Consider the following 27,534-nt stretch of genomic DNA (forward strand, 5'->3'; position numbering starts at 1 on the left):
TTTTATTTATTTTGAAAACATAGGGGATATAGTGTACTGCACTTTATTAAACCGAAGGATACAATTGTAAAACATAGAGGATATACTTTATTAAATGCAAAAATACATTAACTTTTAAAGAAAATTTAGTTCTTGTGTGTACAATGTACTGTACATAATTATACAGTCATATCATTCACTATGAAACTTATCCCTAATTTTTAACTGTCGCAATGATGATACACGATGGTGGCATGCTTTATCATGCAACCGCTTTGCAAGCATTGCATTGGTAGTGCATGTATCTCGTTGTTGCATAATGTACTCCAGGAAGACTTCGGCAGCTTCAGTACCAGCAGTGTGAGAGATCTTCATGTTCTCTCCTCCTGTGTCCTCTTCTTCATCTCTTTCATCATTATTTTCTTGCACGCTTTTGATTATTTCTTCATATGTTAAAATTTGTTCCATATCACAGTTTTCTTCATTCAGCCACTTAGTAACATCTTCATCATCAATTTCTTCTTCTCTTGGAAGGTTGTGGAACATGTCAGTCTAGAAGGTAATTGATAATTCCGAATTGACTGCCTCATCACTGTCACTCACTACTAGATCCAACTCGGCGTCAATGGATGGCCACAATTTTCTCAAGCTCTTCATTATGGTAGTGCTCTCTAATTTATCCCATGCTTCGGCTGCTTGGAAAACGTCATCACATATGTTAATTGCTTTGCACGCCTTCAGCATAGTCTCGATAGAGTTGTTTTCACTTTCGTTCGGCAAGGAGCCGAGAAGTGAATCTCGATAATGATGTTTAATTGTTTCCAAAATTCCCTGGTCCATAGGCTGTATTAGGGCTGTCGCGTTGGATGAGAGAAAGAGTGCTTGTATACCATTGGACTTTAGAGAAACATCTGAAGGATGACTGGGAGCAATGTCAATTATAAGGATAGCTTTCAGTGGAAGCTGTTTTTCTTTAGCTCTTTTCTCACTGCTCGTACAAACGTTTCAGGGAACCACGGAGAGAATATTTGTCTGTCCATGCACGCTTTCTTCTTAGCACAATACTGCACTGGTAGGAAAATAACGTGGATGTTGGGATTTTCCAATCACCGTAAGTGGTAGTTTATGACTCTCATTTGCATTACAACATGCTATTAATGTTACAAGCTGTTTCTGTTGCTTGTAACCATGAGCTTTCCTTCTTGTTTTTGGCAGCTAATGTTTTTGAAGGAAGCATCTTGTGAAAGAGTCCTGTTTCATCAGCATTATGCAAGGCATCAGCAGTTAAATCTTCTTCCTCTGTTATCTTCCGTATCTTGCTTACAAACTCATCAGCATTTTTATCGTTAGCTGAGTGATTTTCCCCAGTGACTGTCAGCTGCCAAATGCCGTGTCATTTTTTCCAATTTGGCAGCCAACCTTCGCTCACTGCAAACAATTTACTACCGCCAAGTTGTTTGTTAAATGCAGCTGCTTTTTCTTTACAACCAGGCCACTGACTGGAATTTCTTTATTGCTTTGTTGTATGAACCATCTATAAACAGCTATGTCCAGTTCTTCATTCTCACTCTTTCGCATAACCTTCTGTTTTCCCAAATCACTATCCATTTGTATTGAGTACTGTTGAATAACATCTTCTTTCTTTTTGATGTCATAAATAGTTGCCCGTCCAACATTGAACTCAGGAGCAATGGCTTTCTGTGAAGAACCTTGATTTAACTCATCTAGAATTTTGAGTTTCTGCTTGAGGCCTAGCATAAAGTGTTTGCTTTTAAAAGACATGATTCTGAACTGTAAAGAAAGCTAGTTTCAAATACAGTATATAAAGCATTGTTTAACTAAACGTTGTTGCGCACGGTAATTCATTGTGCACGTGTTTTCGGATGTGCACCAGATTACCGAGAGGCCGGACTACTGAGGGCCGGATTAGCGAGAGTCTAGTGTGTGTTCTCTCGCAACTGCCAGTTTGTTGACCTGGTACTGTGGGTTTTTCGCTTGTACAGCACTTCAAGCTCCGTTAACTTCATCTTATACTTGCTATGTTCAACTTCATCCAGTGGAACATTTCTTTGTATCCATAGCAAAATACCTGCTTTCATCCACTGCATTGTTGTAGCTTATTCCATCACAACAGAGTGATATGGCACTTGTCCATTATTATTATCAATTTTGGAGGAATATTTTGCAGCATAACATTATTTTCACAGGTAGTGTCTTCCTTAACATCCACTTTTATTGCGAATCTAGCATGTACAGATGTGGTGCACTGTTTTTTATTAATGCAACACCAACACAAAACAGTTGTTCACAATACCTGGCAATGCAGAACACTTCAACTCCAGAAAATACCACTCTACACCGAGAGATGATGGAACATAGATGCAACTACTGCATGACACCACATGTTAATGTTTATCAATGGCATGTTAACAGGGGCACTTTACCAACAGAAGTGCTGGTGGCATTGTAGGGAAAGCCAACTCACCATTGCTGTTACCTGCACGATGGCATGACATCCCCTCTGCTGACCCAAACATCAAATGTCGCACCTAGTTTTAAATGCACTGTATGCTTTAAGGAGCTTCTTAACAAAAGGAATTGGTTTCTGGAGAACAACTGTTTGCATTTGTTAATGCAACCTAGACGTCTTGTGAATATAATTTCCTTTTCTGCAGGTAAAAATATTTGGAATTTGGAAAATAAGTACATGAACAAAACATTAGATTTTGTGCAGATTTTCTCAGTGATATAGATTGCCCTATGCAATAAATTATTAAGGTGAAAAGCTAAGATTGTTTGTCACCATGGAAATGCTCCAGGAATTGAAATGGGAATTCCTGGAGGAAAGATGATTATCTTTTGGCGGAACACTATTGAGAAAGTTTAGTGAATTGGCGTATGCAGAATGATTCTACTGCCACCAGTTTACATCATGCGTATGAACAGCAAAGACAAGATAGAGAAATTAGGGCTTGTACAAAGGCATATAGATAGTCATTGTTGCCTCACTCCATTTGTGACCAGATCAGAAAAGGGAATCACTAGTAGGGGCACAAGATACCTTCAACCATGTACCATATGGTGGCTTACAGAGCATGTATGTAGATGTAGATTTAGTCTGTTTTCGAAGTAATGTTCTAAATACATGCTCTTTTTTCCTTTTTCGTTGTAGGTATGAAGAAAAATATTTTACTCGTTTGCCTGTTACGAAACAAGAGCGCCATAGACGACGCAAAATCCTCACCCTTGGAAGCTTGGGGGATGAACTGACACGATTTGGAGACATTGGTGCCCTCGAGGGCGGAGAGGGGAGTTCCGGAGTTCCAGGACCTTCGAAGAAACGAAAAATTGGTAAAGCTAAAGGCAAGAAAAGTAAGTAGATTGCAGAGCATCCTATTACTTTATTACAAAAAACCTGAAAACCTATTGTTGTTGTTGTTGTTGTTGTTGTTAGGCATCTGACAAGTAATTGTGTGAGTAGTAATACTGCGAAATGGTGCATTTGTGTAAAATGACAAGGGAAGCATTATTCAGTGTACTATGTCTCCTTAATTGGACAATATGTTAATTGTTCATTAACTTCTCTATAACCACTATTGTTTTATGTGAAAAAATATGGAAAAACAATATAATGAAAAGAATAGCTGCTACTCACCATAAAACTGAGATGCTGAGTCTCAGAAAGGCACAACAAAAAGACTGTTGGAAAGTTAGCTTTTGGCCAACAAGGCCTTTGTCAAAAATTGACAACATACACACATGCACACACTCAAGCAAATACAACTCTCACACACATGACCACAGTGTCTGGCTGGTGGAGCCAGGCCATTTATTTTTGACAAAGGCCTTGTTGGTCAAAAGCTAACTTGCCTGGCAGTCTTTTTGTTGCACCTTTCTGTGACTCAGCATCTCTGCTTTACGGTGAGTAGCTACTATCCTTTTCATTATATCGTTACATTACATGATGGATTTTCCATTGTCTAAAATATGGAAAAAATACATTATCTGGTTTCCCCCCATACTTCAGTTACCTCTCAATACCAGCTTTTCTGAATTCTATAGATGGGAATTGAGATGCCTCTTGTGGCCTATACTTCAAAACCTTGTGTAATGCCTCCACACAATGTATTATTAGTGAAAAAAATTCACGCACTGAGCAATAGCAGACAAGATGTGTATGAAAGTGTAAAATTGCTATCTCTCAGAACCAGGGGCTCCTCTTGATACAAAAAAGGAAAATAGTAAAGGAAAATACTTGTAAAGATTTCGATATAGTGAAAGTCATTCGGGGGTAATGGATCTGTACCTGTCCCACACAGGATGAAAGAGTAAACAGGATTGTACTGTGATACCAGTAGTTTATTTTTGGTAACTCTCCTCTTATAATGTTTTTTGGTGAATATCTTAACCATTATCTAAATCTCAGTTTCCCCCTGCGGGTTCGGGGGTTAGAATAGGCCCGCGGTATTCCTGCCTGTCGTAAGAGGCGACTAAAAGGAGTCTCAAACGTTTCAGCCTTATGTGATGGTCCCCTGTCGGGTTTGACCTCCATATCTCAAAATTTTTCCGCAGAGCGAGCCGATTGGGGAAGGGCGCCTTACTTGGTGCATTGTGTCCGTGTTGTGTTGAGAACTTTCGCCATCTTATTCATCGTTGCATTGCAGTCTTGCCCGCTCTCCATCGCTTGGGCATGGATGCGCTCCTGCGTGCACTTTCTGCCAAGCACTGTGCAGGGCCATTTTCTGCACTGACGACGCCCATGGACCACATGTCTCCTAACATCCAGCACGGTAGCCAGTCCGTTGTGGTGGGGCCGCCATGTACCCTCTTGGTTGTAGCCCCCTGACAACACAGGGATCGCTCTACTGATGCCTGCGCCATTAACTCCCCACGTATGCCAAGGAGTAGATGCCCATCTCCTTGGGGCATCAGGACTCCCGGCAATGACCGTCCTACCAGGTGGCTATTGCTGCGGCTGGGTGGCGCCTGTGGGGAGGGCCCTTGGTCGGAGTAGGTGGCATCAGGGCGGATGACCCGCAATGAAGCGTGGTACATCATCTATCGCTGGTGGGCCTCCACCAGCAGTCTCTAAGTGATCGAGGTCTAACCTCAACGGGAAGAAATTTGATCAGAGATCGTTTCCCTCCCTAGCTACTCCATGGGAGGAACGTCTTGCTAAAGAAGGCAGTGGAGAATATTCACCCCGTGTGCACGCGGATTGATGGAGAATCGTTCATGTCGACCAAGCCCCAGTTTTTTGTGGAGCATTTAGAGGACAAGTTCGGGGAGGTGGAGGGCTTGTCCAAGATGCACTCTGGTTCTGTGCTCATCAAAACGGCATCCTCTGCCCAGTCACGGAGGTTGCTCAATTGTTGGGGGATGTTTCCGTTAGCATCACGCCGCATAAGAGTCTCAACATGGTCCAGGGTATTATATTCCACAGGGATCTTCTTCTGCAGTCCGACGATGAATTACGCGCCAACCTCGAACGACGAGGTGTTCACTTCATCCGGCGCGTCCATCGGGATTCGAGGGATAATCAGGTCGCCACCGGTGCCTTCATCTTGGCCTTTGAGGGTGATGTCTTACCCGAAAAGGTTAAGGTGATGGTTTACCGTTGTGATGTGAAACCATATATCCCTCCTCCGATGCGGTGTTTTAAATGCTGGAAGTTCGGGCACATGTCATCTCGCTGTACTTCCAGCATCACGTGTCGGGATTGCGGACGTCCTTCGCATCCTGATACTCCATGTGCTCCGCCTCCCATCTATGTTAACTGTGGAGAGCACCATTCCCCCTGCTCACCGGACTGTCGGATCTTCCAGAAGGAAAGGAAGATAATGGAATATAAGACCCTGGACCGCCTGACCTACACCGAGGCAAGGCGGAAATATGAGCGGCTACATCCAGTGCCCATGACGTCTACCTATGCCGCTGCTGCAACACGAGTTCGCTCTCAGCTCTGCCAGAATTCACCGGCCCCCTTGGTTGCGGGGGGCACTTCACTCCCTGTTGCTCCTGCTCCATCTCCTTCAGGAGCAACACCACCCCAACCACCGGGGACATCTGTTCCCCCTTCACAGCCGGAGAAGCGTGAGCCTTCTTCGGCTCCTCTCGCTCAGAAGGGGTCCCTTGGGGCCCTCCCATCCCAGGCTTTGCCCAGTGCCAAAGCGGACGCCCCCAAGTTTGTCAAACAACCACCGGTCGCTGGTCGTAGGGCGTCACGGTCGTCTTCAGTCCCTGAGACTGACCCAGTGAGACCCTCCCAGCCAGACCCACCTAAGGCACAGCGCGCAAAGCAGTCGAAGAAAAAGGCTCCCAAGCATCCTGAAATTGTGGTGGCACCTGTCCCTCCGCAACCTTCTCCCTCTGCGTCCGAAGATGAGGTGGAGATTCTGGCGTCCGCTGAGGACCTGGATCTCGCCAGTCCCTCGGACGCAATAGATGACTGTTGTCCAGGTGGTGACTCAGTAGCAGCAGGGGCCCCGGAGGCGTAATCTGCCTCCCCAGTCCCTTCACGCCTTTCCCATCCATGGCTAATACCATCCTCCAGTGGAACTGCAGCGGTTTCTTCCACCATCTCGCTGAGCTCCGCCAACTTATCAGCCTTCATCCTTTCCTTTGCATTGTTCTGCAGGAAACTTGGTTTCCAGCAATGCGTACCCCCGCCCTCCGTGGATATCGGGGTTATTTTAAGAACCGGGCAGCTTATGAAAGGGTGTCTGGTGGCGTCTGCATATATGTCCTTAACTCTCTTCACAGCGAGTTTGTACCTCTACAAACAGCTTTAGAGGCTGTCGCTGTTCGAGTGTGGACACCACAGGCTATTACCGTCTGCAGTATTTACCTTCCACCTGATGATGCTGTCGCACAGCATGTCCTGGCTGCTCTGATACACCAACTGCCGCCACCTTTTTTGCTGCTGGGCGATTTCAATGCCCACAACCCTCTATGGGGTGGGACTGTCTCCGATGAACGCGGTCGGGCCGTGGAGCATGTGTTGGCTCAGCTCGACCTTAGCCTCTTGAACACCGGTGCTCCCACGCATTTCAGTGTGGCCCATGGCTCGTTCTCGGCCATCAATCTCTCTATTTGCAGCCCTGGACTTGTCCCATCCCTCCACTGGAGGGTGCATCCTGACCTGTGTGGTAGTGACCATTTTCCCATCCATTTGTCACTGCCCCAGTGTCATTCTTCTGGGCGCCTGCCCCGCTGGGCTCTCCACAGGGCTGACTGGCCGGCTTTTACTTCCGCTGCAACCATTGAGTCTCCCCCACAGGGTGACATTGACGAGGTGGTCCGTGTTTTAACCACGTCCATCATTTCAGCGGCCGAGGTTGCCATCCCCCGTTCTTCTGGCCTCCCTCGGCGGAAGGCTGTCCCCTGGTGGTTGCCGGAGATTGCTGAGGCTATTCGCGACCGTAGGCGGGCTCTCCAGCGTCATAGGCGGCACCCGTCTCTGGAGAGCCTCATCGCCTTTAAGAGGCTCCGTGCCTTTTCCCGTCGTCTTATTGCACGGCGTAAGCAGGAGTGCTGGGAGACGTACGTCTCATCCCTGGGCTCCCGTGTCTCCTCCTCGCTCATGTGGTCCCGGATCCGGCTGATTTATGGATCCCAGACCCCTACGGGTGTCCCTGGGATCTCCCTGGCCGGCGCTGTCTGCACGGACGCTGCCGCCATTGCTGAACCCCTTGCTGCGCACTTTGCTGAGAGCTCTGCGACTGCAACTTATCCCTCCGCCTTTCGCTCTCTCAAGGAGCGGGCCGAGCAGACGCCATTATCGTTCCACACGCGTCGTTCTGAAACATACAGTGCTCCTTTCAGCGAGAGGGAATTCCTCGCTGCCCTCGCCGATTGCCCTGATACAGCACCAGGCCCAGACTGCATCCACGCGCAGATGCTGAAGCATCTCTCCAGGGACTGCCAGAGACACATTCTCGGGATATTTAATCGCATTTGGAGCGAAGGCGTGTTCCCGTTGCAATGGCGAGAGGGTGTTATTGTCCCCATCTTGAAGCCCGGTGCGGACCCACTGGCGGTGGACAGCTATCGTCCCATTACCCTCACCAACGTTTTGTGCAAATTGCTCGCACGTATGGTGGGGCGGCGTTTGTGTTGGGTCCTTGAGTCACGCGGTCTCCTCGCTCCATCCCAGGGTGGCTTCCGTCGGGGCCGGTCTGCAGTGGACAATTTGGTGCGGCTGGAATCTGCTGTCCGTACGGCCTTTGCCCGACGTCAGCACCTCGTTGCTGTATTTTTCGATCTGCGGAAGGCGTATGACACCACATGGAGGCATCACATCCTCGCCACGTTGCATGAGTGGGGTCTTCGTGGTCGGCTCCCGGCTTTTCTTCAAAGCTTTTTATTGCGCCGCTCTTTCCGGGTGCAAGTCGGTGCCACCTCTAGTTCCTCTTATATACAGGAAAATGGGGTCCCGCAGGGCTCGGTGTTGAGCGTCGCCCTATTTCTAGTGGCCATTAATGGTCTGGCTGCAGCAGTGGGGTCGTCGGTGTCTCCTTCTTTGTATGCCGTCGACTTCTGCATCTCATTTAGCTCCACGACTACGGGAGTCGCCGAACGCAGGCTGCAAGTCGCCGTTCGCAAGGCAGCATCATGGGCTCTGACTCATGGTTTTCAGTTCTCTGCACCCAAGACTCGAGTTATGCACTTCTGCAGGCGTCGGACGGTCCACCCTCATCCTGCACTTTACCTCGACGGCCACCTGCTTGAAGTGGTGGACACTTGCCGCTTCTTGGGACTCGTGTTTGATGCCCGGCTCACATGGGTTCCTCATGTTACTCAGCTGAAGCAAAAATGCTGGCGGCACCTCAACGCCCACCGCTGCCTTAGCCACACGTCTTGGGGTGCAGATCGCTGCACGCTGCTGCGATTGTACAGAGCCCTTGTGCAGTCCCGGCTTGATTATGGGAGCCCGGCCTGTGGGTCTGCGTCACCCTCAGTGTTGAAGTTGTTAGACCCCATACACCACTGTGGGGTTTGGCTTGCCACTGTCGCTTTTCGCACTAGCTCCGTGGATAGTCTACTGGTGGAGGCCGGGGTTCCCCCGCTGCGGATTCGCCGCCATCGTCTGCTCGCCGACTATGCTGTCCACGTGCATTGCTCGCCAGGCCATCCCCATCGTCGCCTGCTTTTCCCTGCCATGGTCCTCCATCTGCCCGAACGGCGACCTAGGTCTGGGCTTTCCGTAGCTGTCCGCGTCCGGTCCCTGCTGTCGGAACTGGGGTCATTCCCTCTTCTGCCTCCCTTCCGGGTCCGTGCACCTACGCCTCCCTGGTGTTTACCCCGGCTGTCCGTCGTCCATCGTCATCTGCAGTGACTCCCTGAGCAGCCTTCAGGCCATCGACCGCTGCTATCCCTCTTCTCCTCTGGTGTCCTCTATTCAGGAGTCTGTTTCCGCCATTGCCCGTTCTGGTCGTTCGGTGGTCTTGGTTTGGACGCCAGGTCATGTTGGCATCCCGGGGAACGAATGTGTTGACAGGCTGGCCAAAGGGGCGATCGACGCCCCAGCTTTGGAGATCGGCCTCACAGCTTGCGATCAGCAGCTGGTGTTGCGCCGTAAGGTGCTTGGGGTGTGGTCTGCTGAGTGGCGAGGCATGACGGCGCCTAATAAACTGCGGGCTGTCAAGGAGACGACCGATGTGTGGCGCTCCTCCCTGCGGTCTTCTCGCAGGGACTCTGTTATCCTGTGTCGGCTGCGCATCGGCCATACATACCTGACGCACGGCCATCTTTTGCGTCAGGAGGATCCCCCCCTGTGTCGGTGTGGGTCCCGGCTGACGGTCGCCCACATCTTGTTAGAGTGTCCCGGACTGCGCCCCCTCCGGCAGTCTTTTAATCTTCCGGGCACTTTGCCTTTGGTTTTATGTGACAATGCCTCCATGGCTGACAGTGTTTTACATTTTATCCGTGCTAGTCCTTTTTTTGGATCCATTTAGGGGGGTCCTGCACCTTTCCGTTTCTGTGTCTTTTGTCCTCGCGTCTCTCCATATTTGTTGCTGTTTTGGTGTGTCGTCGGATGGTTGACTCTTTCCCTTTTTTGTTGTCATGGTCAGTCAACCAGTCTCCGGCCATCTTCTTTTCTTCTCTTTCTTTCTGTCTGGTGTTCGTCTGTACTCTTCTTTTCTGTAGTGTTCGTTGCCTAATTTGTGTTCTTTAGCACCTGGGGGGGGGGGGGGGGAGTCTCCTTCCCCTTGGGGTTTTATCTGCTCTGCGGCTTTGTCTCGCTTGTTTTTGGAATGGGGGACTGATGACCTTAGCTGTTTAGTCCCCCTTAAACATCCCAACAACCACCACCACCAAATCTCAGTTCCACAGAACTCTCAGTCGTTTGCAAAGGCTGTACCTTTAGTTCCAGCTGGTGTCTTCGAAGATCGATCCGCACCTCTCCTGACCCATACAGTGGAAACACTTTTCTGCCGTATCCTCCCCTACTCCCACCCTGCCACCCCTTGGTAACCTAAATTGGCCCCCCTCCCCTCATGACACCCCCCTCCCCCTCACACAACCACACCAGGGCTATTGTAATTTAACCCGACTTATATTTATGAAAATTTAATGAACATACAAAATTTTACATAGTTAGCCTTATGTCCTTACACAAATTACAAGGAGCCATCATTTTTATTGAAGGCAACTATTTACTGTTGTAAGAATTTATTTTATTAATATTGTGTCTTAATTTCTCTTACAGTGTAAGAAACACAGTTAAATAACTTTTGCACTTCCAGAAAAATTTTTTGTAGTATTGTAATGACTGTAAAGTACAGTTTGTTCCTGTTTGGGAGTAAGCAGAAATTCACAGATCTTAACTGGTTCTCAGCTCTCCTAAATCATTTCTTAATTTTGACCAAACAAGCAAGCCCCGTAGGTGGAGAAGATTCTCTCAATGAATGCTGTGCTTCCAGGGCAAGAAATGAGGCTTTTCACCAAAGTAATAAATCTTGTTGGCAGTTTTCTTTTTTTGTTTTTTGTATCAAAATCAATCGGCAATCCTAAAAGACATAACACTTGCAATACACTCAGGATGCATATCTGTGAGCCAGTTTTTTGCAGTTTCTTCTTTTTCAGCTGTTAACCTTCTCCTTCAGAATGTTGGATCTAACATATTGGCATGATATCGAAAGGATTATTGTGTGTGTTCCTTTCGTTTTCTTATTACATTCTTATAGTGTTCCATGTCAGGACTTTCTTAAAAATTGATCCATAGTTAGACAGATAATGCAATATTTGGATGGTGTGCTCGAAAAAGGTCCATGACTGCAAACCTGTGAGAGTTGTTGCAGAAGATGAGTGGCAACTTTATAAATCATAATATTATCCAAGATTTCAGTTATGTTAGCAGAGACTTCTCCACAGTTTCACAAGTGCTCGAACAAAGGATTGCAATAACTGTGATAGCCTCTGGCTGCCAACACAATAAAATTTAATTTACCAGATTTTGCCTTTTCAGTTTGTCAGTTTTTTCCAGTAGGGAAGTAGTTGTAAGAATGGGTTAGTGTTTTGAATAAATTAATCACAAGAATTTGAATTGAACTTTTTAATTGTCAATATGATAAAATTGCAAAAACTAATAAAACCCATAAAAATCCAATTTAACCCAGTACAGTTTTTTAAAAAACAGGGTTTTTCTCAACCCACCTGCACTTCATCCTTTCAGTTTACAACCACACTTTCTTCTCTGCAGCATTTCTGTCTTATTTTATCTTCCCCTTCCAGTTGAAATAAGCTCACTATTTTTATATACTCGAATTTAGCATATTTCGTGACAGTACTCACTTTTCCGTAAAATGTTTACAAGATGATATTTGTCTCTTTGTGTTGGCTTCAGTCATCTATTGAAGGTATGATTCCACAATGCTGTTTCGTCGGCTGCAGAAATGATCTGGTTCAATGCGTTTGCCTCATTTTTGGTGCTTCAAATGCCATTTCTTCGAATGTGGTTCCTTCTTGATGTTTACATAAAAAAGGTAGTAACAGAATTAATTTTTCCTGTTAACTAGCAAATTAATATAACGGCGACCTGCACATTGTTCCAGTGTCACACACACCGAGAGTTCACTGCCGATTGACTACGGTCAAAGATGACTCCAGCGTCAAAGACATTTCACACAACACACAAGCTTCCACTTGTAACCAGTCTGTTTGATATTGTTCGTCACATCTACTAATATTAATCACTATGCTGTCACTCTCAAACATATAAGCAAATTAGCTTAAAATAAGGCAAATTACAATTCACAAAAAAAAAAATATTCTAACAAAAATAAAAGCTGGCCGCGGTGGTCTCTCGGTTCTAGGCGCGCAGTCCGGAACCGCGCGACTGCTACGGTTGCAGGTTCGAATCCTGCCTCGGGCATGGATGTGTGTGATGTCCTTAGGTTAGTTAGGTTTAAGTAGTTCTAAGTTCTAGGGGACTGATGACCACAGCTGTTAAGTCCCATAGTGCTCCGAGCCATTTGAACCATTTGAACAAAAATATAAGAAAACATTTACAACTTCCCTCATTAGATGTGGTATCGACAAATCCAGTAGAAAATAACACATCTCCCAGATCCATTACACCCGCCTCACAGGAACCTGTGCTTACATCAAGGTAACCTCACCAGTGCCAAATTCTTATTCCATTCTATTGCTGCTCCTCCCTGTTAGCCCTGTTACCCTTTCTCCATCCATCTGCCCCCCTCCTCACCTCCTTTCTCTTCTCACTAACTCGGCTCCGTGCAAGATGTTAAGCCATTAGAGCTACAGTGCCAGGACTGTGTTGTCAGGTGGAACAGTGAAGCCTTATATGACACCCACAAATTTATGTATGTTTTATTAGTTGTCTCTGAAGAAAGACATTGTCAAAATGCTCAGTAATGTTGTCAGTTTTGTTTGTGTGAGCATCAATCGTTAAACATCTTCATTGTGGTGTGAGTGATTACGTTTACCTCTTCCAGTATTTCTACTTAATACTAACCAGTCTCTTTTTCTCCAACTCATTCCTAACTCTTGCTAGGAATCATCTCTATTCCTAAAAGCTAGCACTTTTAGTCCTTTGTTAGTATTTCACTCTTCTGCTACTGCTACATGGTAGGTAGATTTTTGTCTAACCACAGTATAGTTATTTGTGGCTCATTCATCACCTGCATAGATACTGCACAGTATGTGATGTATATCTCAACTGTTTTTTGCTGCTTTATAATTTGTAACTGTCAGGTTTCAATAAATCATAGGAAGCAAGAAACAGTGGAAGAAAGAACCACAATACCTTTCAGCTGACAGGTCAAAAACAGATGAAAGTGTTGGGGCCAGGATATATGGGGTGCAGCCTCAATGGGAGAGCATAATATCTCTAGGTATCTGTAGTATTCCAGGCAGAGATTTTTCACTATCAAAATATGCATGGAGGAGAATCTGGTAGGTATTACAAGGACTGTAGCAACTACATTCTTTCAGGCACCCCAAGCAGCTCTGAAATCTCTTATCGGCTCTAAGATCATGCAGGACAAATCTCTTGTGGGGTTAGGGGGATGCAACAGGGTAAATGTGCTACAAGGTCCTGTTCATGCAGAAATTAGTGGTGACAAACAAGCTGATAGGCTATACCGGGCAGGGGCAGTGACTCCATTTGTTGGACCGAAACCTGTCTTAGCTAAAGCAGTGGTAAAATCTAAACTGCGTTGCTGGATCAGGGGGCAGCACATAGAAAACTGTATTAAAACCCAAAAAGAAAAGTGTATCAAATTTATTATGCTGAAACCATGTTTTGAGAGAAGTTCTGTTATCTTGGACTTGTACATGAGGCAGATTAAAGTCATGGTAGGTCTAATGAGTGGCAATGGGAACTTCAGGAAACACCTGCACCCAATGGAAATAGAGAAAGAACTCCCTGGGTGCAGACTGTGTGGTACAAGGGATTAAACCACTCTACATTCAATCTTCTAATGCAGAGCACTGGAGGCCGAAAGACACAAAATATTTGGGCCATTTATTCCAGAAAAAATTGTGATGAATGTAGATCTAGTATAGGAACTCTTACTACTCTTAAAGGTGCTAGTTAGGTTTTCTAGAATGGCAGGGAGAAATACTGCCTAGTTTTGGGGTGGGGCAACAAGGGGCTAAGGCTGCTGCTATTTTGTCTCCCTGGTTAAATCAAATCAACTGTCAGATTCCTTCTTTGTCTGCTATCTGTCCAAGGTCCATCACTGGCAGGGGAATATCTTTATTACGTTCAGATTACTGTTTCATTATTGCTCAACTACTTCACAAAGAATTGGTGTGAAATACATCATTGGCTAATACAGTGTTTCTATGCAATCCCAAATTCCACCATTCTATCTCTCACATTGAAACTCTTGCCCTCCAGCAACTAGAGCTGCATGCAAAACACCCCTAGTCTTGGACTAGCACTTTTCATGTACTCCTGCCTTGGACTGCCTCTGTTCACTACCTTTACAAGAGCCTCCAATCTTAACATCCTATATACCTTTCCCGACACCCGACTCACTTCAGACTTACAATCTCCTTCCTGGTCACCAGGACCTCACCCACAATTACTTCTCTTTTGAAGGCATAACCTACGAACCAACTCATGATACAGCAATAGGCACTAGCATTGCACCATCCTATGCCGATCTATTCACGAGCCATCTAGAGGATCCTCCTGACCCCCCCAGAGTCCCAAATAGCTCACCTGGTTCACATTCACTGATAACATCTTTGTGCTCTGGACCGAGGATGAGGACACCATATCCACATCTCCAGAACCTCAACACCGCCTCCTCCATTTGCTTCACCTGATCCTCCTCAACTCAACAAGCCACCATTCTCAATGTTGATATCCATCTCAAGGATGGCCTCCATCCATATCAACCAGCAGCAACACCGCCATTTCGACAGCTGTCACCCATTGTGTACCAAGAAGTCCCTTACAGCCTAGCCACCTGTCGCCATTGCATCTGTAGTGATAAGCAGTCCCTCCCAAAATACATCAGAGAGTCTCACTGAGGCCTTCACCGAAATTACCCTCTCAGCATTGTACAGAAACTGGTCTCCTGTGCCTTATCTATCCAGTCACCTGCCACCTCCCACATACCCACCATCAGGTCACAGAGGAGCATTCCCCTTGTAACTTGGTACTACCTGGGACTGGAGCTCATGAATCATATTCTCCACCAGTGTTTCAACTACCTCTCATCATGCCCCGAAATGATTAATATCCGGCCCACTATCCTTCCCACCCCTCCCACCATAGTATTATGCCACCCACTGTATCTACACAATATACTTGTCCATCCCTACTTCACTTCTGCTTCCAACCCCTTGCCTCATGGCTCATATACATGCAATAGAACTGAATGCAAGACCTGTCCCTTACATCCTCCCACCACCACCTACTGCAGTCCTGTCAAAATCATCGACTATCCCATCAAAGGCAGGGCTACCTGTAAAACCAGTCATGTGATCTACAAGCTAAGCAGCAAACACTGTGCTTCGTTCTACGTGGGCATGACGGTCAACCAGCTGTCTGTCAACGTGAATGGCCACCGACAAATTATGGCTAAGGCACAGCTGCACTACCTGGTTGGTGAGCATGCTGCCCAACATAATGTTCTTCATTTTAATGACTGCTTCTTGGCCTGTACGATCTGGGTCCTTCCTGCCAACACCAGCTGTTCTGAATTGCACATGTGGGAACTCTCCCTGTGTTATATCCTACATTCCTGTAATCTCCTTATCCTCAATCTTCACTAGTCCCTGTCTTTCACCTACCTATCCCTGTCCCTGCTCCCACTCCAGCACTACACGGCCGTCCATTCCACCAACACACCCTACATTCTTTTTTCCCTTTCTCTAGTTTGTTCCTCCTCCATTCTCATTCCCCTCCCTTCCTCCCTCTCACCTCCCAACTACACCTATCAGCCATGCCCTGTTACCATCATGTCCCTTCATACTTCCACAAGCACCACTACACCTTCCCTCCCCTCCCCCCCCCCCCTCTCTCTGTTATCCCTCCCCCTCCCAACCCCAGTCTCCTTCTTACCCCCACACCTCTATTGTTACTCCCATGAGGTGCTGTTGCAGTCCACAGTCCAGCCTCGTGTATATGTAGTCTGTCTGTGTGTGTGTGTGTGTGTGTTCTAATTTAGCAAGAGGCCTCTTGGCTGAAAGCCTAAATGTACAGCACTTATTTCCATTCTGCCTGTCTGCGACTCAGTGTCTCCTCTATATGGTAAATAGCAGTCTATCCATTTCATAATATTCTCATTATTCCATCCTGTACTTCCCATTGTTTAATGTTCACAGATGTAGAAGCATGTGAAACATTGATGCATACGAGTCTGTCCTTAGCTATAACAATAGTATTATAATAAAGTAGAGTGCTGCTCACCTAATAACAAAATTAATAAAATCCAGAAAAAAGTGTGTGTGTGTGTGTGTGTGTGTGTGTGTGTGTGTGTGTGTGTGTGTGGCAAGTAAATAACGTAAATAGCACATTCCAGAGAGAAGTTCTAAACTACTCTAAGGAACTCCTCCACAGAATAGGGGGTGTCTCCCGTAGTAAAACTTTTCAATTTAGATTTGAATATTTGTGATTTATTACTCCAATTTTTTTCAGTTCTTCTTTGTACGTACTGAAAATCAAAGTTTCTAAATGGTGCACACCTTTCTGTGTAGCGCTTAAGAATGACATCTGTGTTCATGTCAGTTATCTATCTAGTATTCACAGAATAAATACCACAGTTTCTTCTCAGTGAGTCAATACTGTCAACAACAAAACCTATGAGAGAATATATGTTTGGGATGGTGGAGTAAGAATACAAACACACCAAACTATGAGCTGTGTGAAGTTTGCAAATTGGCATTGCAGATCAGCCTGCCTGTCCTTTTCAGAGAGTTGTCTCATAACATTAACACCATATGCGGTAAAAGAGTGAAACTAAGCAAAGTATCAAGCCTTCATGTCTCATTGTCGAGAGAGTGTGGCAGCTATTCTTATAATACCAGTGGTTATAGGATTCAGAAAAGACCCTTTTTTAGGGTAGGGAGGACAGAAAGAAAACAAATTTTAAGAGAGGTTAGAACTGAGACAAACCTTCAGTTTGAGAAAGAAATCAAAAAACATAATTCCAGCTTATTACATCAACATAAACAGCCATTGGTTAAGAATTTTCAACTGTCAGCAGATATTTTAACTCCATCCAATTTTAAGTCAGTCAATGTGAAATGTCAGCTATCTTTATTGCATCAAAATATTCGAGGACTGAGAAATAAAATTAATGAATTAACTATCTGCATAGATGAATTAGAGTCTTCAAACCCAGCTGACATAATCTGCCTCTCTGAACATCATGTGACCACTGGTATAGAACTTTTAAGTGTTACAGGGTTTAGGTTAGCATCTCACTATTGTAGATCAGAAATGGAGAAAGGAGGAGTTGCCACATTCATCAGGAACTGTCATAAATTTAAGAACATAGACATTCATAAATTTTGCCTAGAACAGCATATGGAAGCATGTGCAACAGAATTAGATTTTCACAAAAAATCTTTCATAATATTAAGTGTATATCGAGCACCTGCAGGTAACTTTAATCTGTTTGTAAACCACCTTGAAGCTGTACTGGCCCATTTAACAACCAAAAACAAAGAAATAGTGGTTGCTGGTGATTTCAATGTAGATTTCCTTAAAGACTCTCCCAATAAGAACCTATTTGAGTTAGTAACACTATCATTCAACTTAATTCCCACAGTAAAGTTCCCCACTAGGATAACCACTTGCTCACAAACAGCCATTGATAATATCTTTATAGAAAAGTCAAATGAACAAAATTATATTACAAAACCAATAGTCAATGGCCTCTCAGACCATGACATGCAGTTCCTTCTGTTAAATGTTAATACTGAACAGGATATAAAATCTGTTAAATCTGAGCTCAAGAGGGTAATCAGTAAGCCAAAAATTGATTATTTTAGGACACTCCTCAGAGACATTCACTGGACTGATGTTTACAGTGCTCATGGCATGAATGAAAAATATAACATTTTTGCTAATAAAATGCTTACCTTATTTGAACACTGCTTTCCCCCAAAACTTACCAAGGTTAGAGCAAAGTCTACAAAGAAGCCATGGATTACTCGAGGAATAGGGGTATCTTGTAAAACAAAAAGAAAACTGTATCTGTCAATCCGAAACATTTCCAATGTTGATGCTATAGCACATTATAAGAAATACTGCAAAATATTAAAGACTGTAATACGGATGTCAAAGCAAATATATTACAAGGAAAAGATAGTCATATCAGATAACAAAATAAAGACAATATGGGATATAGTGAAGGAGGAGACCGGTAGAACCAGACATGAAGAGGAACAAATAGCATTAAGAGTAAATGATGCATTGGTGACAGATGTGTATAGTGTTGCAGAACTTTTTAACAAACATTTTATAACTGTTACTGAAAAGATGGGGTTGTCAGGTTCGGTAGATGCTGCTATGGATTACCTTAGACCAGACATTTCAAGTAACTTCCATAATATGAATTTGACCCTCACTACCCCAACAGAAATAATGTCCATCATAAAATCTTTAAAATCAAAAACATCTAGTGGGTATGATGAAATATCAACAAAGTTAATTAAAGAATGTGATTCTGAGCTAAGTAACATATTAAGCTATCTGTGTAACCAGTCGTTTATCAGTGGAATATTTCCCGAATGGCTGAAATATGCTGAAGTTAAGCCACTGTTTAAGAAGGGAGATAAAGAAATAGCATCAAATTTCCGTCCAATTTCACTGTTGCCAGCATTCTCAAAAATTTTCGAAAAAGTAATGTACAGTCGTCTTTATAACCATCTTATCTCAAATAACATACTGTCAAAGTCACAGTTTGGATTTCTAAAAGGTTCTGATATTGAGAAGGCTATCTACACTTACAGTGAAAATGTACTTAATTCATTAGACAAAAAATTGCAGGCAACTGGTATATTTTGTGATCTGTCAAAGGCATTTGACTGTGTAAATCACAATATCCTTTTAAGTAAACTAGAATATTATAGTGTAACAGGAAATGCTGCAAAATGGTTCAAATCTTATATCTCTGGCAGGAAACAAAGGGTGTTATTAGGAAAGAGACATGTATCAAGCTATCAGGCATCATCCAACTGGGAACTAATTACATGTGGGGTCCCACAAGGTTCCATTTTGGGGCCCTTACTTTTTCTTGTGTATATCAATGACCTTTCATCAGTAACATTACCAGATGCCAAGTTTGTTTTGTTTGCTGATGATACAAACATTGCAATAAATAGCAAATCAAGTGTAGTCTTAGAAAGATCAGCCAATAAAATATTTGTAGACATTAATCACTGGTTCCTAGCCAATTCTTTGTCACTAAACTTTGAAAAAACACACTACATGCAGTTCAGAACTTGTAAGGGGTGTCCCAAGAGTATATGTCTAACATATGATGACAAGAAGATAGAAGAAGTGGACGGTGTTAAATTCTTGGGATTACAGCTTGATAATAAATTCAACTGGGAGGAGCACACCACAGAACTGCTGAAGCGTCTTAACAAATCTCTGTTTGCAATGCGAATTTTGTCAGACATAGGGGATATAAAAATGAAAAAGCTGGCATACTATGCTTACTTTCATTCCATAATGTCATATGGGATTATTTTCTGGGGTAATTCATCAAGCCAAGCTAAAGTTTTCCGGGCACAAAAACGTGCAGTAAGAATTATATGTGGTGTGAACTCAAGAACATCCTGCAGAAGCCTGTTTAGGGAACTAGGGATACTAACTACAGCTTCCCAATATATTTATTCCTTAATGAAATTTGTCATTAAAAATATATCACTTTTTCAAACCAACAGCTCAATTCATGGAATCAATACTAGAAATAAGAATAATCTTCACAAGGATTTAAAGTCACTTAGTCTTGTACAAAAAGGTGTGCATTATTCAGGAACACACATTTTCAATAACTTGCCAGCAGCCATAAAAAGCTTAACAACCAATGAAATTCAGTTTAAGAGAAGCCTAAAGGATTTATTGGTGGCCAACTCCTTCTACTCCATTGATGAATTTCTGAGGAAAACCAACTGATTCGTATATAAGTACAACATAACTTCTGCACAATTTCAGTGCAGTAATGTGTTCACTGAAAATTTGTGTGTGTGTGTGTGTGTGTGTGTGTGTGTGTGTGTGTGTAAGTATAATCTAACTTCTGCACCATTTCAGTGCAGTAATGTGTTCATTGTAAATAAGTATTACAGTAGTTGTATTACATGTTTCTTACCTTATAAATAAATATAAAACTTTTTTATTTTAAATTCAGTGCAATAGTATTTGTAAAATGACTCTTAGTGTTCATTAAAAAATGACGATCATTCCACTTGGGACCTGTGGAATGGTACATTAGCTTATTTGTTTTAGTTTAAATATTTGTCATGTATTGTTGTTTTTCTGACATGTTCCACATCCTGGAGGACCTCCTCACTACGGATCAATTGGAATGAAAGTAAATCTAATCTAATCTAAAAATGAAGGAAGTAGCAACCAATTTATGCACCAAGATCTTGAATGTGATACTTCCAAGAAATGTGGTAATGCAAAGTCTTCATGGAGTATGAATAATTTAAGGAGTAAAGGCAACTGCTCACTGAATAGCAGCGTGTTGATTGACTTCACTGACTGTTTGACCAGGTCTGGACAGTAAAATTTCGTGTCTACAAAAGTTCAGTGCCTTGTTGTAGTTAAGTGTCAATCTGTTCTCTGAAAGTCATCTGATACCTACTACCATATTAGCTACATCATTTACATTATGTTCCACATGTTTCAATCTGCCAAGAGGTTTTTTTCCCCCATCTATCATATTTAGTGGCATATCATTGATGTATATCAAGAAAAGCAATGGACCCAGAACAGAACCTTGTAGTACCCTCCCACTTCATGTGACTCAAGTCATATTCGTATGCCTTCCCTGTGGGTTGAAATAGGAGGACAACCATCTGCTTCCTACTGTGCAGGTATGAAGTTAACCACTGTTGAACTTTCGTCCTAATCCCATAATGTTCCAACTTGTGCCAAAAGTATTCCATTGTCCGCATCCTCAAATGCTTTTGTTAAATTGGAGAAAATACCTACTGTTCTCACAGTATCATTTTGCCACACTAACATCTAACACACAAAGGAATATACTGCATTTTCTGTGGATACTCCATTCCTGTATCTGACACCCTATTTTGTTAACCGAGGTGTGCCACTACTCTCTCATACATTACTTTGCCAAAAGCTTTTGAAAACACTATCAACAAAAGAAAATGACTGGTAAATATCTGAATTACCTCTTTCCCTCTTTTTACAAAGTGGTTTCACTGACCACATCTGAAAGACGTATTGCACTGGTGACTGGTTACAGAACTAATGTATGGTGCACTGATCTTCATAATCTTATTTGATATTGATGTACGGAAAGTTTTGGTTGAAAATTCTGAATTATTTTGGAATAAAGGAGATGACTCACCAAAAGGCGGATATTGATTCATTTTCATCTTTGCTAGTTTCCTTTTTCTACATGTGATAGTTGTCGTGAAATGTTGGATTTTGAGAGTTCTGTATATATATTTGTACCACTAAAATTTTGATTTAACTTGCTGACAATTGACTAGAAGTGATCATTAAATATTTAGCACAACTCTGGTGGATCACTAAGTTTCATTCTCAAGAGAGGTATAATACGCAGAATACCCACATTCTAACCTGATACCTTTAACACTAGACCATATTGTTTTAATTTTGTTCTGATAGCTTTCTATTCTTTTGGTGACATGCATTACTTTAGTACATCTGTTGATATGCTTCAGTACTTTGGAGTATTGTCTGTTGTGAAATTGAATAACTGGGCTCTGGCTGTCCTTCATATCTAAGAGATGTTCTAATGACCTTAGCCATCCAAACTAGTTCTTTATTAGTGCAGCATATCTGCATGCAAATTTTGTGGGGAAAGGGCTGTCAAAGAATTTGACAGAAATCCAAAAAAAGATATTATATTTATTTGCTCTGGTTGTCTGTGTCATGGTCATCTTGCCAAATTTGACCATTTAGATTGGCTTTAAATATCTAAATTTGTAAATGAATTCAGGTCTCCACATCTTTTGTTTTGTACCTGATTGCTTTCTGTATTACTTTCTGTGCTTCGTTTTCTGACAGGCCATTACTAATTTTTCCCATATTGTGCTCATCAACTAGAGAGCAATTAAGGAGTTTGAGTATGATCATGCTGCTACTTGTGTGAACTTTAGTTGGGAATTACATTGTCTGTGCCAGACTGTAAGATTTCTAGTGAGTCCTATAACATTCTTTTCTCTTGAGAATCATTCAGAAAGTTTATATTGAAAACCCCACACAAAATTAACTGGAATGCTACTCCATTGGGAAAATTCATGAAAATTGCAACAGTGTAGATAATTTGATGCCTCTCGAATGATGATTGGTGAGTGATTAGGGACTGTACTAGCAAGGTGCTTGTTTAGAATGTGTCCTTCAAAAGCTTGTGTACATCGCTTTTCCTTAGTACAGTATGGGAAGGCTGAGGTGCTACTCACTGCATAGAGGTAATGTTAAGTCACAGACAGATATAGTGAAAAGGAATGCTAGAAATATTCTACTTTCAGACTACTTCCTTCATCAGATTCTCACAAGCCCAACCTCCCTCTCTCCCTCCCTGCCTCCCCCCCTCCCCCCACTTTCTCTCTCTCTCTCTCTCTCTCTCTCTCTCTCTCTCTCTCTCTCTCTCTCTCTGCCATTGTCATCTCTAGACACTAAGGTCCGAATGCAAATGCACTTGTGGTGAGCAGCAAATCTAGTTGGAGTGGGTAGTGGGGGTATGGAAGAGGCATGGGTAGGGATGAGGGATGTAGTACTAGAGTAAGAGCAGGAAAGGGGATAGGTAGGTGGAAGACAGGGAGCAGCAAAGGTTGTTACCGGGGGGGGGAGGGGGGGGGGGCTATGAAAATAAAGGATATGTTGCAAAGTGAAGCACATTGTGTTGTTGGCTACCTCAGACACAGTTGCAATTGTGCTTTAGTACCTGGATACAGTAGTGACTGTGTGTGTGTGTGTGTGTGTGTGTGTGTGTTTTCTGCTTCTGTGAAGGAGTTAACCCAAAAGCTGATTATTTCTAGCATTCCTTTTCAATGTGCCTGTCTATGCTCAGCACCTTCTCTCTGTGGTGAGTAGCGCTTTATTGTTTTCGTGGTTTTGTTACTCCATCCTGGCCCTCCAATGCTTGACTTTCCCTTTTTCCTACTTCAAATGTCTTGCTTTGTTAACAAACAAAACTTCTATGATTTGTTTGGGGAAAAAAAATCAATCCTTAAATGCAGGACTGTGTGTTTGAACTCATTTTTTTTTAAATTAAGACAAATAATTGTTTTACACTGTGGCACAATTTAATGTGCAGAGCATTATTCAATATTCTAAGAATTATCAGAGTATCCAAGTTTTCCGTTTACTACACATTTTAATACAAAAATCTGCAAGCCACCAGCAATGTAACGAAAGTGCTCTACATGTACATCTATACTCTGCAAACCACTGTGCAGTGCATGGCAGAGGCTACATCCTATTGTACCAGTTATTAGGATTTTACCCATTCCATTCATGCATGGAGCATGGGAAGAATGATTGTTTGAATGCTTCTGTGCATTTTAACCGTATCCTCATTACCCCTATGTGAGCGATATGTAGGGGATTGTAATATATTCCTAGAATCATAATTTAAAGCCATTTTTTGAAACTTTGTTAATTGACTTTATCCGGAAAGTTTACGTCTATTTTCAAGAGTCTTGAAAGTCAGTTTCTTCAGTATCTCTGTGACACTCTTCTAAGGATCAAGCACACATGTGCCCATTTGTGCTGCCCTTCTCGTGTACGTTCAGTATTCCCTGTTAGTCCTGTTTGGTACATGTCCCACACACTTCAGCAACATTCTAAAACCTGTCACAAGAGTGATTTGTAAGCAGTCTCCTTTGTAAACTGATTGCATTTCCCCAATGTTCTACCAATAAATCGAAGTGTACCCTCTTGCTTTACCCGTGACTGAGCCTCTGTGATGATTTCATTTCATATCTGTACAAAGTGCTACACCTGGGTATTTTTACGAGTTGACTGATTCCCGCATTGACTCATTAGTGTTATAGTTATGAGATATTACATTTTTTTCATTTTGTGAAGTGCACAATTTTCCTCTTTTGAACACTTAAAGTAAGTTGCCAATCTTTGACCCACGGTAAAATCTTGTCAAGATATGACTGAAAAATTTTTATAGCTTCCTTCAGACAGTATTTCATTACAGATAAGCTTTGCTCCACTATTAATCTCCATTTTGTGACTCAGCATATTTACTGTATATGTGTGTGTGTGTGTGTGTGTGTGTGTGTGTGTGCAAGAATTCTTATGCCATTGTTCTATACAATCCGATCTCTTCCTCCTCTCTCTCTCTCTCTCTCTCTCTCTCTCTCTCTCTCTCTCCCCTCTCCCCACCCCTCCCCTCCCTCTCCCTCTCTCTGCCCCCCCTCTCCCTCCTCTCTCTCTTTTTCTCTTTATTTGTGTGTGTGTGTGTGTGTGTGTGTGTGTGTGTGTGTTTTTTAAGAGGGGAGCAGTTAGTTAAGTTTATAATACAGTGTTATCAGAAGATTGAGTTCAACTGTCTTAACTTCATCTTGGGAACTAAAGAACAAAATGGGAAGTGGCTTTAGTTAGGCATGAAATCTGGTCTCGGTGGCCCAACATGAAAGAAGTCATCAGCATGCATGAATACACATTAATAGTGTCATCTTTTCACTCTTTTCCAGAATTGGACTTCCCTTTCTTCTATCCCCTTTCCTGAAACATTTTTAAATACAACCATAAACAAACAGATGTTTGTATTAAAGCTCTCTCATAACAAATTCCTAATTTGAGTTCATCAAATTTAACATTGTGCAAATTTTTCTCAACACATGTGTATTACAAGTGAAAGATTACAGCATTTAATGAGACAAAAAATAGAAATTATATTCAAAGTTATCAAATACTGTTCAGTGAGAAAAACTAAATGAAAACTTTGGAACAGACATTCAAGAGTCAGTTTGGTATAGTCCTTATGACTTTGTAGCTAGAAGCAACTCAGATTCAACTATGAGGTTCTGTATCTGGTTTATTAAATTTAATGGTGATAAATTAAGCTGGCCTGTAAGAATGACAGATATTTAAAAGAAACAATATTACCATTCCAAGAAGATCCTCAGAACACCATTAAAACAACAGTTATCACACAAGGTACGTCAATGGGCTTAATTATGGGAAATAGCGTGCAATTCCTTGTTCAACCATCCTGCACTTCAGGCAGGTGGCAATATGGTTCCTCAAATAACACAACAACTAATATTTTTTCTTATTGTTGCCCTGCAGAGCTATTGTTCCATCTCTAATGATATTTATGTGCTTGTTTCTAATCTTCTTTCCTTTTTCCAATTGTTGTAACCAAACAAAATGGCAAGACATAAAATGTGCATAGTGGTGGCTCATAAGTTAAACTAACAGTAGTTTGAATGAAAATTTTTTTCTGTGGATTTTCTGTTGCTGGTATTCTATGATGATTATTAATTAGAACATGCCTCTGTGGTGACACTCTGTCATGGAAATTTCTGTACATTGTGACCTGAAATGCAGTGAACGTAGAAAACCTTCAGAGTAGGAAAAAAAAAGCTCTTAGCAGTCAAACCATTGTAGTAAAGGGTAGTAAATCAGCAAAACTTTGTTCTACACAATACTTTGTGAAATGCTACTGACAGCAAAGAGTTAAGTAAATTGGGTGGCACACTAAGTGAAACACAAATTTTCCACTATAACATAAGCCAAAAAAGCTTAAATTAGGAACTATGGAAGAAATGAAACATTTCTGTTGTGAAATGGAAAATACTTTAAATATAATGTCCATCTGGTTGTAATTTGACTGGTAGCTTTCTTTGCAAAGAAAACAGTGAAATCGTTTCATTTTAGTTGCTGGAGAAAATTCCATAGCCATTTGACAGATTTCTGACTCTCATATTTTCCCTAAAGTCACAAGTTCTTACTGTCTGCACGATTAACCATAAGAATATAAGACTATCCCCTTTCCAGATCCAAACAGTTGATATCGTTTAGATACCGACTGTATAAATGGTTTGGATATAAGAGGTCTGTCTAAAAAGCATCCGATCTTTGATTTTCCCATGCAAAATAGAGACGATAGCGCGGCGCCACTGTAGACAGCAAAGGAAGAGACCTTTATGCGCATGTGTGAACTTTGTCCCTGTCTTCCAGCAAGTCAGTCGCTGCCTGTCGGTCACTGAGTCAGGGGCTACACAACGTGTTCATTGGATTACCGATTCTCTCAAGATGACTGAACATGCCGAGCAAAGATACTGCATCAAATTTTATCAAGAGCTTGGTGATTCTCAAAGTGAAACAATTCGTAAGATTCAGCAGGTGTTTGGAGAAGATGCAATGCGTGTAACACAAATTAAGGAGTGGTTCAACCTATTCAAAAATGGCGGCCCATCAGCGGAGAGTGACCAGCATTCTAGCAGGCCCCAAACTGCTCGGAGTGCAGCTGTTGTCAAGTGGGTGCAAACTTTGGTGATGGCAGATTGTCATTGCCCAAGAGGTTGGAATGAGTAATTCTGCACATGCAATTTTGCGTGATGGTTTGAACATGCACCGAGTGGCTGCGAAATTCGTGCCCAAGTTGATGTCACCAGAACAAAAAGGCTCCATTTTGATGTTGCATAGGATCTTCTTAACACCACCAACACAGATCCTGGGTTCTGAACACCGTGATAACTGGAGATGAGTCGTGGGTGTACAGGTACAACCCAGAAACAAAAAGATAGTTGTCGCAATGGAAGCATCCCGAGTCTCCAAGGCCGAAGAGAGTGCGGCAGATGCAAAGCAAAGTCAAGGTGATACTGACTGTCTTCTTTGATGTCCGTGGAATTGTGCATCATGAATACACACCGGAAGGACAAACAGTGACAAAGGAGTATTATCAAGATGTTCTTCGTGACGCAGTTTGGCACAAAGGACCACATGTGGACGGCAAAAAGCTGGCAACTGCATCACGACACCACCCCCGCACATTCATCCCACTTGATCCAAATTTTCTTGGCCAAACATAGAATTAAACCCGTTCACCAACCTCCCTTCTCTTCAGACATGGCTCCTTGCAACTTCTGGTTGTTTCCAAAATTGAAGACACCACTGAAAGGATCCCGTTTTGAGAAGAGAGAATGCGGAACACGATGACGGAGCTGAACACCATTCCAAAAGAAGACTTCCAGAGGTGTTTACAGCAGTGGAATGATCGGTGGGCTAAGTGTGTGCAAGCACAAGGGGCCTAATTTGAAGGGGATTAGGGTCTCAACCCTGTCAGGTATTCGAAATATTTTTTCTGGCCAAAGGTCGGATACTTTTTAGACAGGCCTCGTATGTGATACATAGTTTGTTTAAATGGTAGTAGTTTC

General features: G+C 42.8%; 1 protein-coding gene across 1 annotated transcript in view; it reads left to right on the plus strand.

The window, feature by feature from the left end:
* The window catches only part of LOC124798376 (neuroguidin-A), a 73,732-nt gene that overhangs the window by 43,101 nt on the left and 3,097 nt on the right, over positions 1-27,534 (plus strand). The window contains exon 7 of the mRNA XM_047261746.1: positions 3,152-3,351. Within this exon, the coding sequence (XP_047117702.1) occupies positions 3,152-3,351 (200 nt within the window). The remainder of the gene's footprint in view (positions 1-3,151; positions 3,352-27,534) is intronic.

Source organism: Schistocerca piceifrons, chromosome 5 (assembly GCF_021461385.2).
Source record: "Schistocerca piceifrons isolate TAMUIC-IGC-003096 chromosome 5, iqSchPice1.1, whole genome shotgun sequence".
NCBI classification, from domain to species: Eukaryota; Metazoa; Arthropoda; class Insecta; order Orthoptera; family Acrididae; genus Schistocerca; species Schistocerca piceifrons.